Below are 17,373 nucleotides of genomic sequence, written 5' to 3' on the forward strand. Positions count from 1 at the left end.
GAGGAAATCCATCTGGCCCATCATAATTCAACCGTCCAGAGCAACATTACAGTCCCCCTATTAAACGACTCAAGAATTTTTGCCTCCATCACTCTACCCCGATTCCATTTCAGTGTTGATCACCCTTTGTGTGAAACTCCTGATATCGGTCCTAAAGTTACCTCTTATTAGTTTGAATCTGTATCCCCTTGTCCTCCTCCAACAGTTCAATTTAAAGTAATATCACTTAAGATCACCTTGCAAACACCTTGGGTGTGAAATGGGCAATAGCGGACTAGCTGCCCAGTATGTACCTCACCTGATTTTGGATGAGAAAATTAGCTGCTTTATTTGGCAGGAAGGAATTACTCGCTACCATCATTAATAGTCAAAGGGTTCAGGAAGCAGAAGTTTTTGCAGTGCCCTTTATCTATCAATCTAAAATAACCTGTTGTGAGCAGGTGAGAAGGGGTGAATTGGTTCCCCCCTGTTCAACCCCCTTGGTTGGTCACAATAAAGGTTTAAGTTTCTTTTTCACAAGGATCTACCATCTTCGAATCAGAACATATTTTACTATTTAAGCTGTGAGCAATAAGAAGCCAATCAAACAAGGTTTTCTTGAGTCAAAGAAAGAGCAAATTTATTAACCACTAAACCCAAGAAAAAATAATAAAAACGTAACCTCATGTATTCGGTCCTCATGCAATCATTTGGGCCCACACATACGCGGGCACACATGCACGCACACACACACACACACCCACACCAGAAATAAGGGGAGTTAGAATCCAATAAAAAAGGTAAAATAATATATGGTTAAATGTGCTTTGATTTTCCTTGAGGTGTAGATTTTAAACAGTATGGCCAATTTAGGTTAGCTGGTTTCTTGGATGCTGTCAGATATAGAAGATGTTTCAATTATTATGAGATCTCAGTACACTGGTGGGTTACTGATGGATTTGGCTTCTTGAACCAGGTGACTTACTTATTCCAAAAGAGACAGAAAGCGAGAGAGCGCAGCCCTTAGCTTGTTTCCTATGCTGAAGACTTTCTTGACACCGCTGTTTCACTTGCAATCTCTCTCTAGTGGCTGGCAGCCTTGCCTTGAATTATTTCACCCATTGTGTATTTCCAAGATGTTTTGGTTGTGCCTGTCTGTGGCAGCCATTGTTTCAATATCCAGTGCTTTGCGTTTTTAATGTTAAATCCTTAGACAATTATATGTTTCAATGTGTCTCTGGATTATAGGAAATGTCTCTCTTCACACTCCCTTAGGGCAATTTGTTAGTTTGTCACCTTCAACTTGGAATGTGGCCTTGCATTTTTAAACAGTTTGTTCTGTCTCAGTTAAAATTGCAAAATTTCCAGTCAGCTGAAAATTGAAAAATCATATTTTCAAAGATAACTGGTAAAGTCACAATCACATTCATGATTTACTTCAGATATTTGCAAACAAATGATGGCTGCATATTCAGTTAGAATACTGCAGTATCATGAACAATCCTGTTAATGAAAAGACTTTGAGTTAGAAATTGAATATTGTTGTGCCCATTTTACAGGCATTCAACAGGCAGAACGGGACCAATATTCCAAAATGTCAGAACAAAGTCTGACCTCATGATTGATTGGATAACATTTCAGGTGCCGCTGGGACTGCCTAAGTCTAACATTAGGCCTCTTGCATTTGTTAATGAGGAACCTAACAATTATTTTAGCCCCCATCTGGCAAATTTCATATCTCAATAAAATAGCAGGAGCGCTGGGCCTTCTCTTCAGAATTCTTAAGCTTTCCCAACTCTGCAGCATTCCAATTATCTGCTTCCCTTCATCTCCACCCCCAGGACTTAACCAACAAGCCAAACAGACTGATATTCATTTCTTCAAGTGAGTGAACTGCCTGGGAAGGCTTGTCAGATGGTGGGAGCTCACTCAATAATTATAATTAGATCCAAAACCAAGCTGGCCTGGGGCTTTGCTGTTTGAGCATACATTAAGGCTGTATTGTGTATTGCCATCTTCATTCCCAAAGCCTGGCACCAACTATTTTATACACTGCTAAATCAGTCAGCTGTATCAAATATTTTTGTTTCTAGTAATTTTAACTTTGGTTAAGTATCATATTGATGGAGCTGAATTGCAATCTTAATGAGACATAGTTTCTTTGGAATCTTTAGGAGATCTTTATCTCAGAATCACAGACATGTTGCTATACCCCTTAGATATAATTGCTCCATTCTGACTTTATTTTATTTGTATGTACTACCTGCTACTCAGAACTCCAGTATAACTCTGTATGAATTTCTCACGCTAGGATCAAGAAAGCCTTAGTACTCTTTAGCACATTTTTTTCTTTCATTTTGCAAGTTTCAATTTACTTATTTTATGATTGGAGGAAGATTTTGAGTATCAGGTGATGAGTTTATTAAAGTTACTCAACAACTACATTTTAAATTCACAACCAGAGGAACTGAAAGCCCAAACTTATCTGTATTTAGAGATGTATTTAGACATGTATTTAGAGACCAGTTTCACACACTATCTTGAGCATTACTCCATGAACATGTCATTTATAGTTTATTTCACTACCACAGGTTCAGTCACTTGTGCTCCTGATCTGTTCCAATGTCCCAACTCTCATGTTTGTCTCCCAAATCACTGGCTTTGTGATGGTGATAAAGATTGCCCTGATGGAAGCGATGAACTCTCCACAGCTGGTTGCAGTAAGTAATGCTGGAAACAGTTGTCCTGGTTTATTAAGGTGCTTTTTATTCACAACAGTTATACAGTAGGACCAGTGGTTTCTGGAAGATGAACAAATGAAGTTGCATTATCCGCATCATTCAGAAAGATTGAGAGAGTAAGCTATGACAGACCTTCTGCAAATGGTAATTAGTTCATATATAGTTAGAGGCAACAGTGTGGCATACAACAGAACATCTTATGTTTTGGCCTAGTGCATTTCTAGTTCAAGAATAACACTGGGAAATGGTAAATCTGTAAACCATGTAAAGAATGTTAATTAAAGGTATCAGATGAATGTTTCACCCCCTTTGACTCAGCCGCAAACCAAAGGTTTGGGTTCGAGATTTACATGGGGTAAATTTACAGACTACTGCTCAGGCATAAAACTGACAGTGGGTGGGATTTTCCAGTCCCTCCCGCTGGCAGGATCTTCTGGTCCCGCCGGCGGCATCTTCTGGTCCCATGGAAGTCAGCAAGGATTTGAAAGGCCCGACACATCCACAGCAGGGAAACTCACCATGGCGGGACCAGGAACACCTGGTCATTGTGGGTGAACAAGTTTAAAAAAGAGAAAAACCACTCCCTGCTCACCGACGGCAAAATTCAGCCCATGTTTGAAAAGAAAGGCTCTGACCAGGTTAATGGAGCCATATGCTACTGCGATAACTTCAACTTGTATAATAATCATTACAAAGACTTATCAATTTTAATTTCATATATTGTTTCTCCTTATTCTAGCACACAATAGCACATGTGACAACAAGGCTTTCATGTGTCAGAACAAATTGTGTGTTTCACAATATTTTGTATGTGACCATGATGATGATTGTGGAGATGGATCTGATGAACCTCCAGAATGTGGTAGGTATAAAATATTCCTAATATCAAAATGTTGGTGATACTCTAAATTTGATGAATCTTTACTAATGCTATTATTGCCCTGAGATAACGTAATCAAGGACTCTGACCATATACAAGAGCAAAAACTGTGGATCCTGGAAATCTGAAATTAAAAACTAAAATTCTTATGGCTTAGGGCTTGACGGTAGATGCTGAGAAGGATGTTGTCCCTTGTGGGGGACTCTAGAACTAAGGGGCACAGTTTAAAAATAAGGAGGTCTCCCGTTTAAAATGGAGATGAGGAGAAATTGCTTCTCTTGGAGGTTTGTTAATCTTTGGAGCAGGAAAGGGTGGGTCATTGAATGTATTCAAGGCTGAGTTAGACAAATATTTGATCTACAAAGGTGCTAAGGGTTACAAAAAGCCAGCAGGAAAGTGGAGTTTGGCAGAATTTTACTTTCTGAAGGATGGTCTGAGTTAAACTTAGGAAGTTAATTGAGAGTTATCACTATTTAATCAATCAGTCAATCAGGATTCGAATTCAATCAATATGGTAGGGTGTTGAGCTTTAAAAAGATTAAGATAGGAAATGTGACACATAGTTAGTACTGATCCAGATTGCGCAGGACAGCTGATGTGCAATAACTTTCTTTGTCTCCTTGCTGCTCTTCTTGGTGCTCAAGTCTTCTCAACTTCTGGAATCCTCCAGGAGTGTTTGTCTGGGGCCTTCCTTCAGAGACCTTTTACACCACCTTTTTCAGGGGTGGATTTCATGGTCCTATGAAGATTTACTTCATTTCAAAATACCCAATGGGGCATCAAATTCTTTGTCTAAACTTTGAATTAAACATCTTGCCTTTTGATGTCAATCAACTGCCATTCTTCTTTTGGACCTTCACATGTACTCTGGCCAAATTCTTACTTCATCTTTTCCTTATCACCTCTCAAGCTCTCTGTCCTGGACTAGTCCTATCCTCCCCATCATTCCATCTCTGGCACTACACTAACTTCCAAAAGTTTTTATTAATTTTGCTATGTTATTTATGTCTAGGCCTGTTCAGAGATCTCCTAACAAGCATCATAATAGCCATTCAGTGCAGTTGTTGTTACCCTACGCTAGTGAAGTGGACTATTGGTCATTGCAGTCATGTGTGATTTCCCATTTACTACTGGATACATATATTTCAGCTAACAAGATGAAATGAAAAGTCTAACACAGCTTCATACCACTTGCTATCTCTTCCAACTGTGGCTTTTTATTCAATCTAGCCAACCTTATCTAAGAGTAATGAATTCTCTAGCCTGGTTTCCATGATAGTGAAACCTTAAGCAATTTTGAGTAAAATGAACTTAAAACACAGTTAACTTAAAAAAAAACTAACCCATTCCTTTACCTATTTCAAGCTAATCTTATATATGTATCAAACCCTATTCCTAGTTTATCACTGTTTCTAATTTCTAACAATGAGGGGAAATTTCTTCTCCCAGAGGGCTGCTAATCTTTGGAATTCTCTTCCCCAGGGAGCAGTGGAGGCTGGGTCATTGAATATATTCAAGGCTGAGTTAGACAGATTTTTGATCTATAAGGGAGTCGAGGATTATGGAGGGCTGGCAGCAAAGTGGAATTAAGGGGCCACAATCAAATCAGCCAAGATCTTATTGAATGGCGAAGCAGGCACGAAGGGGCAAATGGCTTACTCCTGCTTCTACTTCTTATGATTTTATGTAGGGACCAAGTGTAATGTATTCATGTTTGTTGACAATGCAAGGCTAGGTGGGAAAGTAAGCTGGGAGGAGGACACAAAGGGCTGGATTTTTGTAGAGTCGGGCCAACTCCAGAGGGCTTTAAAAATGGCAGACGGGACCTATGCAGAAGTCCCGCCCCCATTTCTGGCAGGCACCATATTTGCTGGCAGGGTGAAGGGGGCAGGGCATGAATCACAAAGATGGGAACCTTGAACTGAGCAGGGCCATTTTAAATTAATGCTGAATCTAGACTCCATTTTTGCTGTTCCAAGGGCCTTAACCCATTGTGCGGGAGTCACAAATGCATGAAGGAGAAGTAAATGTTCTTGAAGGGCGGATAAGGTCTATTTAAGCGTCTTGATCTGAAGGTGTATCTGGTCCATAGAGGTGGCACGTGGATGGGGGTGAGGGGTGAGGCCTGGAGAACCTAACAGCCCTTTATAAAACTCAAAATCTCAGAGAACCGAGGTGGGCCTTTTAACCAGCCTGCCTCAGTGTTTGCCCACCTCCATGGGCAGCTCCAAGCTGCACCTAGAAGCAGATTTGGTCTCGCCCTTGCCTCTTCTCCCTGACCCCTATCTGGCGATAAAATCTTGCCTGCACGGCAGTCATTTTGATAAAGATGGGTCTGCCGAGTTGGGAGATATCCTGACTGAAACTTCCCGCCTACAATCAAGACCAAGATGTCTGGGTGGACAAGAAGATGGCAGATGGAGTATAATGCAGGGAAATGTGAGGTTATTTACTTTGGTAGGAAGAATAGAAGAACAGAATATTCCTTAAATGGTGAGAAACTATTAAATATTGGTTTTCAGAGGGATTTGAGTTTCCTTCTATACAGAACACAGGAAGTTAGTATGCAAGTACAGCAAACAATTAGGAGGACAAATAGTATGTTGATCTTTATTGCAAAGGGCTTGGAGTATTTTAAGGAAGCCTTGAAGCAACTATGGTGAGATCACATATGGAGTACTGTGTGCAGTTTTGTTCACCATTACTCAGAAAGAATATATCTGCCTTAGAGATAATGCAGCAAAGGCTCATTATATTGATTCCTGGGATAAAAGGGCTGTCCTATGAGACAGATTGAGTGGGAAGAGCGTATACACTTTGGAGTCTAAAAAAATGAGAAATAATTTCATTGAAACTTAAAAGTCTCTGAGAGGACTTGACAGGATAGATGCTGAGAGAATATTTCCCCTGGCTGGAGAGTGTAGAACAAGATGCTGTGGTCTAGGATAAAGGATTGACTATTGAGGACTGAGTTGAGGAGAAATTCCATCACTCAGAGGGCTGTCAATCTTTGGATTCTCTACTCCAGAGAGCTGTGAATTCTCAGTTGTCGAGCATATTCCTGTTATCATTAGATGTCTGGATTCTAATGAAATCAATATGGGGATTGAGCAGGAAAGTGAAAGTGGAAGAGCAGTCACGATATTGAATGGTGGAGCAAACGCAGGGCCACATGAACTACTCCTGCTATTTCTTATGTTCTTATATCCTGCTACATGTCAGAATTTTTTGTTATTTTGCGTTTGGAATTACAGCTCTCAATTGCACGTGTTCCAACATCTTTTTTCACAGTTCAGATAGGACAGCCAAGACACTCAATAGTATCTACTTCATCAGAGTCTTAAGGACAAATCTTCTGGTCTCCGGATCGTTGGAGACTGGACATCTGACTGAAGATGCGCGTTAAGACCCTGCGGATGTCCTCATGTGTGGACCTATGTGGGAATCGCCCAAGAAGTTTACACATCTGATGGGCGATTCCCCTGCTGTCCGGGACACCCCCACGAATGTCTCCAACTCTGAGTTAGAGTCAGAGACTTGGACAGTTCTGCAGTACATACCTGGATAGTTACCCAGGAAATGTTAGACAGATTAAAACCTAGGGGGATTTTCCAGCCACACCACCGGCGGCAAAGTCCGGTCCCGTTGAAAGCCAATGGACCACCAAATCTCCCAAGGCAGGACCTGTCACAAAAGGGCCAGAAAATCACAGCCCTTGTCTAACACCTGGGGAACTCCAAAACATTCGGATTGAGTCATGAGGTGGTTGGGTTGACTGTGGTATACCCCCCCCACCTCTGATTCCTGGACTACTCATCCGACCCTACCCATCTATCCCCCTGATATCTTGACTACCCAACCCCACCCCACCTATCCAATCCCCACCTATCCAATACCACAGGACCCAACCCGACTTCCCCATGACCCAACCCAACTACATCACGACCCTACACAACTACCCCAGGACCCAACCCGACTACCCCAGGACCCAAACCGACTACCTCACGACACAACCCAACTACCCCCATGACCCCACCCAACTACCCCAAGACCCAACCCGAATACCTCAGGACCCAACCCGACTACCCCACAACCCAACCCGACTACCCCACGACCAAACTCGACTACCCCACAACCCAACCCCACTACCCCAGGACTCAACCCGACTACCTCAGGACCCAACCCGACTATCCCATAACCCAACCCGACAACCCCACGACCCAACCCCACTACCCCAGGACCCAACCTGACTACCCCAGGACCCAATTCAACTACCCCACAGCCCAACCCAACTACCCCCATGACCCAGCCCAACTACCCCACGACACAACCCGACTACCTCACGACACAACCCGACTACCCCCATGACTCGACCCAACCCAACTACCCCACGACCCAACCCGACTACCTCAGGACCCAACCCGACTAGCACACGACCCAACCTGAGTACCCCAGGGCCCAAACCAACTACCCCATGACCAAACCCGACTAGCTCACAACCCAACCCGACTACCCCAAGACCCAACCCGACTACCCCATGACCCAACCCAACTATGTCACGACCCTACCCGACTACCCAGGACCCACCCCGACTACCCCAGGACCCACCCCGACTACCCCAGGACCCAACCCAACTACCCCATGACCCAACCCAACTACATCATGACCCTACCCGACTACACCACGACCCAACCCGACAACCCCCGACCCAACCCGACTACCTCAGGACCCAACCCGACTAACCCAGGACCCGACCCGACTACCTCATGACCCAATTCAACTACATCATGACCCTACCCGACTACCCCAGGACCCAACCCGACTACCACATGACCCAACCCAATTACCCCATGACCCAACCCGACTACCTCAGGACCCAACCCAACTACCTCAGGACCCAACCCGACTACCCCACAACCCAACCCGACTACCCCACGACCCATCGCAACTTCCCCAGGACCCAACTCGACTACCCCAGGACCCAACCCAACTACCCCACAACCCAACCCAACTACCTCAGGATCCAACCCAATTACCCCACGACTCAACCCGACTACCTCACAACACAACCCGACTACCCCATGACACAACCTGAATACCCCAGGACCAAACCTGACTACCCCAGGACCCAACCCGACTACCTCACGACACAACCTGACTACCTTACGACTCAACGCGACTACCCCACAACCCAACCCGACTACCCCCATGACTCGACCCAACCCAACTACCCCACGACCCAACCCGACTACCTCAGGACCCAACCCGACTACCCCACAACCCAACCCGACTACCCCATAACCCAACCCGACTACCCCACGACCCAACCTGAGTACCCCAGGACCCAACCCGACTACCTCACGACACAACCCAACTACCCCCATGACCCCACCCAACTACCCCAAGACCCAACCTGAATACCTCAGGACCCAACCCGACTACCCCACAACCCAACCCGACTACCCCATAACCCAACCCGACTACCCCACGACCCAACCTGAGTACCCCAGGACCCAACCCGACTACCTCAGGACTCAACCCGACTACCTCAGGACTTAACCTGACTATCTCAGGACCCAACCCGACTACCTCACAACCCAACCCAACTACCCACGACCCAACCTGACTACGTCACGACACAACCCGACTACCCCCATGACCCAACCCAACTACCTCAAAACCCAATCTGACTACCTCAGGACCCAACCCGACTACCCCACAACCCAACCCGACTACCCCACGACCAAACTCGACTACCCCACAACCCAACCCCACTACCCCAGGACTCAACCCGACTACCTCAGGACCCAACCCGACTACCCCATAACCCAACCCGACAACCCCACGACCCAACCCCACTACCCCAGGACCCAACCCGACTACCCCAGGACCCAATTCAACTACCCCACAGCCCAACCCAACTACCCCCATGACCCAGCCCAACTACCCCACGACACAACCCGACTACCTCACGACACAACCCGACTACCCCCATGACTCGACCCAACCCAACAACCCCACGACCCAACCCGACTACCTCAGGACCCAACCCGACTACCCACGACCCAACCCGACTACCTCAGGACCCAACCCGACTAGCACACGACCCAACCTGAGTACCCCAGGGCCCAACCCAACTACCCCATGACCAAACCCGACTAGCTCACAACCCAACCCGACTACCCCAAGACCCAACCCGACTACCCCATGACCCAACCCAACTATGTCACGACCCTACCCGACTACCCAGGACCCACCCCGACTACCCCAGGACCCAACCCAACTACCCCATGACCCAACCCAACTACATCATGACCCTACCCGACTACACCACGACCCAACCCGACAACCCCCGACCCAACCCGACTACCTCAGGACCCAACCCGACTAACCCAGGACCCGACCCGACTACCTCATGACCCAATTCAACTACATCATGACCCTACCCGACTACCCCAGGACCCAACCCGACTACCACATGACCCAACCCAATTACCCCATGACCCAACCCGACTACCTCAGGACCCAACCCGACTACCTCAGGACCCAACCCGACTACCTCAGGACCCAACCCGACTACCCCACAACCCAACCCGACTACCCCACGACCCATCGCAACTTCCCCAGGACCCAACTCGACTACCCCAGGACCCAACCCAACTACCCCACAACCCAACCCAACTACCTCAGGATCCAACCCAATTACCCCACGACTCAACCCGACTACCTCACAACACAACCCGACTACCCCATGACACAACCTGAATACCCCAGGACCCAACCTGACTACCCCAGGACCCAACCCGACTACCTCACGACACAACCTGACTACCTTACGACTCAACGCGACTACCCCACAACCCAACCCGACTACCCCCATGACTCGACCCAACCCAACTACCCCACGACCCAACCCGACTACCTCAGGACCCAACCCGACTACCCCACAACCCAACCCGACTACCCCATAACCCAACCCGACTACCCCACGACCCAACCTGAGTACCCCAGGACCCAACCCGAGTACCCCAGGACCCAACCCGACTACCTCAGGACCCAACCCGACTACCCCACAACCCAACCCGACTACCCCATAACCCAACCCGACTACCCCACGACCCAACCCGAGTACCCCAGGACCCAACCCAACTACCCCAGGACTCAACCTGACTATCTCAGGACCCAACCCAACTACCTCACAACCCAACCCGACTACCCATGACCCAACCTGACTACCTCACGACACAACCCGACTACCCCCATGACCCAACCCAACTACCCCAAAACCCAACCTGACTACCCCATGACCCAACCCAACTACCCCACGACCCAACCCCACTACCCCAGGACTCAACCCGACTACCTCAGGACCCAACCTGACTACCCCACAACCCAACCCGACAACCCCACAACCCAACCCAACTACCCCACAACCCAACCCAACTACCCCAGGATCCAACCCGACTACCCACAACCCAACCTGACTACCTCAGGACCCAACCCGACTACCCCACAACCCTACCCGACTACCCCACGACCCAACCTGAGTACCCCAGGGCCCAACCCAACCACCCCATGACCCAACCCAACTACTCCACGACTCAACCCGACTACCTCAGGACCCAACCCGACTACCCCATGACCCAACCCAATTATGTCACGACCCTACCCAACTACCCCAGGACCCACCCCGACTACCCCAGGACCCAACCCGACTACCCCATGACCCAACCCAACTACATCATAACCCGACCGGACTACCCCAGGACCCAACCCGACTACCCCCATGACCCAACCCAACTACCCCACGACCCAACCCGACTACCCCATGACCCAATTCAACTACATCACGACCCTGCCCGACTACCCCAGGACCCAACCCGACTACCTCAGGACCCAACCCGACTACCCCACAACCCAACCCGACTACCCCACGACCCAACCCGAGTACCCCAGGACCCAACCTGAGTACCCCAGGACTCAACCTGACTATCTCAGGACCCAACCCGACTACCTCACAACCCAACCCGACTACCCACGACCCAACCTGACTACCTCACGACACAACCCGACTACCCCCATGACCCAACCTGACTACCCCAAAACCCAACCTGACTACCCCATGACCCAACCCAACTACCCCACGACCCAACCCCACTACCCCAGGACTCAACCCGACTACCTCAGGACCCAACCTGACTACCCCACAACCCAACCCCACTACCCCAGGACTCAACCCGACTACCCCACGACCCAACCCGACTAACCCAGGACCCAATCCAACTACCCCACAACCCAACCCAACTACCCCAGGATCCAACCCGACTACCCACGACCCAACCTGACTACCTCAGGACCCAACCCGACTACCCCATGACCCAATTCAACTACATCACGACCCTGCCCGACTACCCCAGGACCCAACCCGACTACCCCACAACCCAACCCGACTACCCCACGACCCAACCCGAGTACCCCAGGACCCAACCCGACTACCCCAGGACTCAACCTGACTATCTCAGGACCCAACCCGACTACCTCACAACCCAACCCGACTACCCACGACCCAACCTGACTACCTCACGACACAACCCGACTACCCCCATGACCCAACCCAACTACCCCAAAACCCAACCTGACTACCCCATGACCCAACCCAACTACCCCACGACCCAACCCCACTACCCCAGGACTCAACCCGACTACCTCAGGACCCAACCTGACTACCCCACAACCCAACCCCATTACCCCAGGACTCAACCCGACTACCCCACGACCCAACCCGACTAACCCAGGACCCAATCCAACTACCCCACAACCCAACCCAACTACCCCAGGATCCAACCCGACTACCCACGACCCAACCTGACTACCTCAGGACCCAACCTGAGTACCCCAGGGCCCAACCCAACCACCCCATGACCCAACCCAACTACCCCACGACTCAACCCGACTACCTCAGGACCCAACCCGACTACCCCATGACCCAACCCAACTATGTCACGACCCTACCCAACTACCCCAGGACCCACCCCGACTACCCCAGGACCCAACCCGACTGCCCCATGACCCAACCCAACTACATCATAACCCGACCGGACTACCCCAGGACCCAACCCGACTACCCCACGACCCAACCCGACTACCCCAGGTCCCAAACTGACTACCTCAGGACCCAAACCGACTACATCACAACCCAACCTGACTACCCCACGACCCAACCCGACTACTCCACGACCCAACCCGACTACCTCACAACACAACCCGACAACCCCAGAACCCAACCCGACTACCCCACGACCCAACCTGACTACCTCACAACACAACCCGACTACCCCCATGACCCAACCCAACTACCCCACGACCCAACCCAACTACCTCAGGACCCAACCCGACTACCCCATGACCCAATTCAACTACATCACGACCCTGCCCGACTACCCCAGGACCCAACCCGACTACCCCATGACCCAACCCGACTACCCCATGACCCAACCCCACTACCCCAGGACTCAACCCGACTACCTCAGGACCCAACCCGACAACCCCACGACCCAACCCCACTACCCCAGGACCCAACTCAACTACCCCACAACCCAACCCAACTACCCCCATGACCCAACCCGACTACCTCACGACCCAACCCGACTACCTCAGGACCCAACCCGACTACCCACGACACAACCCGACTACCCCCATGACCCAACCCAACTACCCCAAGACCCAACCTGACTACCTCAGGACCCAACCCAACTATCCCACGACCCAACCCAACTACCTCAGGACCCAACCCGACTACCCCACAACCCAACCCGACTACCCCACGACCCAACCTGAGTACCCAGGGCCCAACCCAACTACCCCATGACCCAACCCAAATACCCCACGACCCAACCCAACTACCCCACGACCCAACCCGACTACCCCAGGACCCAACCTGACTACCTCACAACACAACCCGACTACCTCACAACCCAACCCGACTACCCCACGACCCAACCCGACTACCCCACGACCCAACCCAACTACGCCACGACCCTACCCGACTACCCCAGGACCCAGCCCGACTACCCCAGGACCCAACCCAACTACCCCATGACCCAACCCAACTACATCATGACCCTACCCGAATACCCCACGAACCAACCCAACTACCCCAGGACCCAACCCGACTACCCCAGGACCCAACCTGACTACCTCAGGACCCAACCTGACTACCTCAGGACATAACCCGACTACCCCATGACCCAACCCGACTACCCCCATGACCCAACCCAACTACCCCACGACCCAACCTGACTACCTCAGGACCCAACCCGACTACCCCATGACCCAATTCAACTACATCACGATCCTCCCCGACTACCCCAGGACCCAACCCGACTACCACATGACCCAACCCGAGTACCCCAGGACCCAACCCGACTACCCTAGGACTCAACCCGACTATCTCAGGACCCAACCCGACTACCTCACAACCCAATGCGACTACCCACGACCCAACTTGACTACCTCACGACACAACCCAACTACCCCCATGACCCAACCCAACTACCCCAAGACCCAACCTGATTACCTCAGGACCCAACCCGACTACCGCACAACCCAACCCGACTACCCCACGACCAAACTCGAGTACCCCAGGACCCAACCCGACTACCCCATGACCCAACCCAACTACCCCACGACCCAACCCCTCTACCCCAGGACTCATCCCGACTACCTCAGGACCCAACCCGACAACCCCATGACCCAACCCAACTACCCCCATGACCCAACCCAACTACCCCACGACCCAACCCGACTACATCACGGCACAACCCGACTACCCCCATGACTCGACCCAACCCAACTACCCCACGACCCAACCTGACTACCTCAGGACCCAACCCGACTACCCACGACCCAAACCCAACAACCCCAAGACCCAACCTGACTACCTCAGGACCCAACACAACTACCCCACGACCCAACCCGACTACCTCAGGACCCAACCCGACTACCCCACAACCCAACCCGACTACACCACGACCCAACCTGAGTACCCAGGGCCCAACCCAACTACCCCATGACCCAACCCAACTACCCCACGACCCAACCCGACTACCCCACGACCCAACCCGACTACCCCACGACCCAACCCGACTACGTCACGACCCTACCCAACTATCCCAGGACCCAACCTGACTACCTCACAACACAACCCGACTACCCCACGACCCAACCCGACTACCCCACGACCCAACCCAACTACGCCACGACCCTACCCGACTACCCCAGGACCCAGCCCGACTACCCCAGGACACAACCCAACTACCCCATGACCCAACCCAACTACATCATGACCCTACCCGAATACCCCACGACCCAACCTGACTACCTCACGACCCAACCCGACTACCCCATGACCCAACCCGACTACCCCACGACCCAACCCGACTACCTCAGGACCCAACCCGACTAACTCAGGACCCGACCCGACTACCCCATGACCCAATTCAACTACATCATGACACTACCCGACTACCCCAGGACCCAACCCGACTACCTCAGGACCCAACCCGACTACCTCAGGACCCAACCCAACTACCCCACAACCCAACCCGACTACCCCACCACCCATCCCGACTTCCCCAGGACCCAACTCGACTACCCCAGGACCCAACCCAACTATCCCACAACCCAACCCAACTACCTCAGAATCCAACCCGACTACCTCAGGATCCAACCCAATTACCCCACGACTCAACCCGACTACCTCACAACACAACCCGACTACCCCATGACACAACCTGAATACTCCACGACCCAATCTGACTACCCCAGGACCCAACCCGACTCAACCCGACTACCTCAGGACCCAACCCGACTACCCCATGACCCAACCCAACTATGTCACGACCCTACCCAACTACCCCAGGACCCACCCCGACTACCCCAGGACCCAACCCGACTGCCCCAAGACCCAACCCCACTACATCATAACCCAACCGGACTACCCCAGGACCCAACCCGACAACCCCACGACCCAACCCGACTACCCCAGGTCCCAAACTGACTACCTCAGGACCCAAACCGACTACATCACAACCCAACCTGACTACCCCACGACCCAACCCGACTACTCCACGACCCAACCCGACTACCTCACAACACAACCCGACAACCCCAGAACCCAACCCGACTACCCCACGACCCAACCTGACTACCTCACAACACAACCCGACTACCCCCATGACCCAACCCAACTACCCCACGACCCAACCCAACTACCTCAGGACCCAACCCGACTACCCCATGACCCAATTCAACTACATCACGACCCTGCCCGACTACCCCAGGACCCAACCCGACTACCCCATGACCCAACCCAACTACCCCACGACCCAACCCCACTACCCCAGGACTCAACCCGACTACCTCAGGACCCAACCCGACAACCCCACGACCCAACCCCACTACCCCAGGACCCAACTCAACTACCCCACAACCCAACCCAACTACCCCCATGACCCAACCCGACTACCTCACGACCCAACCCGACTACCTCAGGACCCAACCCGACTACCCACGACACAACCCGACTACCCCCATGACCCAACCCAACTACCCCAAGACCCAACCTGACTACCTCAGGACCCAACCCAACTATCCCACGACCCAACCCAACTACCTCAGGACCCAACCCGACTACCCCACAACCCAACCCGACTACCCCACGACCCAACCTGAGTACCCAGGGCCCAACCCAACTACCCCATGACCCAACCCAAATACCCCACGACCCAACCCAACTACCCCACGACCCAACCCGACTACCCCAGGACCCAACCAGACTACCTCACGACACAACCCGACTACCACACAACCCAACCCGACTACCCCACGACCCAACCCGACTACCCCACGACCCAACCCAACTACGCCACGACCCTACCCGACTACCCCAGGACCCAGCCCGACTACCCCAGGACCCAACCCAACTACCCCATGACCCAACCCAACTACATCATGACCCTACCCGAATACCCCACGAACCAACCCAACTACCCCAGGACCCAACCCGACTACCCCAGGACCCAACCTGACTACCTCAGGACCCAACCTGACTACCTCAGGACATAACCCGACTACCCCATGACCCAACCCGACTACCCCCATGACCCAACCCAACTACCCCATGACCCAACCTGACTACCTCAGGACCCAACCCGACTACCCCATGACCCAATTCAACTACATCACGATCCTCCCCGACTACCCCAGGACCCAACCCGACTACCACATGACCCAACCCGAGTACCCCAGGACCCAACCCGACTACCCCAGGACTCAACCCGACTATCTCAGGACCCAACCCGACTACCTCACAACCCAATGCGACTACCCACGACCCAACCTGACTACCTCACGACACAACCCAACTACCCCCATGACCCAACCCAACTACCCCAAGACCCAACCTGATTACCTCAGGACCCAACCCGACTACCGCACAACCCAACCCGACTACCCCACGACCAAACTCGAGTACCCCAGGACCCAACCCGACTACCCCATGACCCAACCCAACTACCCCACGACCCAACCCCTCTACCCCAGGACTCATCCCGACTACCTCAGGACCCAACCCGACAACCCCATGACCCAACCCAACTACCCCCATGACCCAACCCAACTACCCCACGACCCAACCCGACTACATCACGGCACAACCCGACTACCCCCATGACTCGACCCAACCCAACTACCCCACGACCCAACCTGACTACC

General features: G+C 51.7%; 1 protein-coding gene across 1 annotated transcript in view; it reads left to right on the plus strand.

Moving 5' to 3' along the window:
* Positions 1 to 17,373, plus strand: part of LOC121284946 (low-density lipoprotein receptor-related protein 1-like) — a 1,922,347-nt gene that overhangs the window by 1,603,252 nt on the left and 301,722 nt on the right. Inside the window, exons 52-53 of the mRNA XM_041200912.1 lie at positions 2,571 to 2,699; positions 3,460 to 3,582. Coding sequence (XP_041056846.1) covers positions 2,571 to 2,699; positions 3,460 to 3,582 — 252 coding nt within the window. The remainder of the gene's footprint in view (positions 1 to 2,570; positions 2,700 to 3,459; positions 3,583 to 17,373) is intronic.

This window comes from Carcharodon carcharias, chromosome 12 (genome assembly GCF_017639515.1).
Source record: "Carcharodon carcharias isolate sCarCar2 chromosome 12, sCarCar2.pri, whole genome shotgun sequence".
Taxonomy (NCBI): domain Eukaryota; kingdom Metazoa; phylum Chordata; class Chondrichthyes; order Lamniformes; family Lamnidae; genus Carcharodon; species Carcharodon carcharias.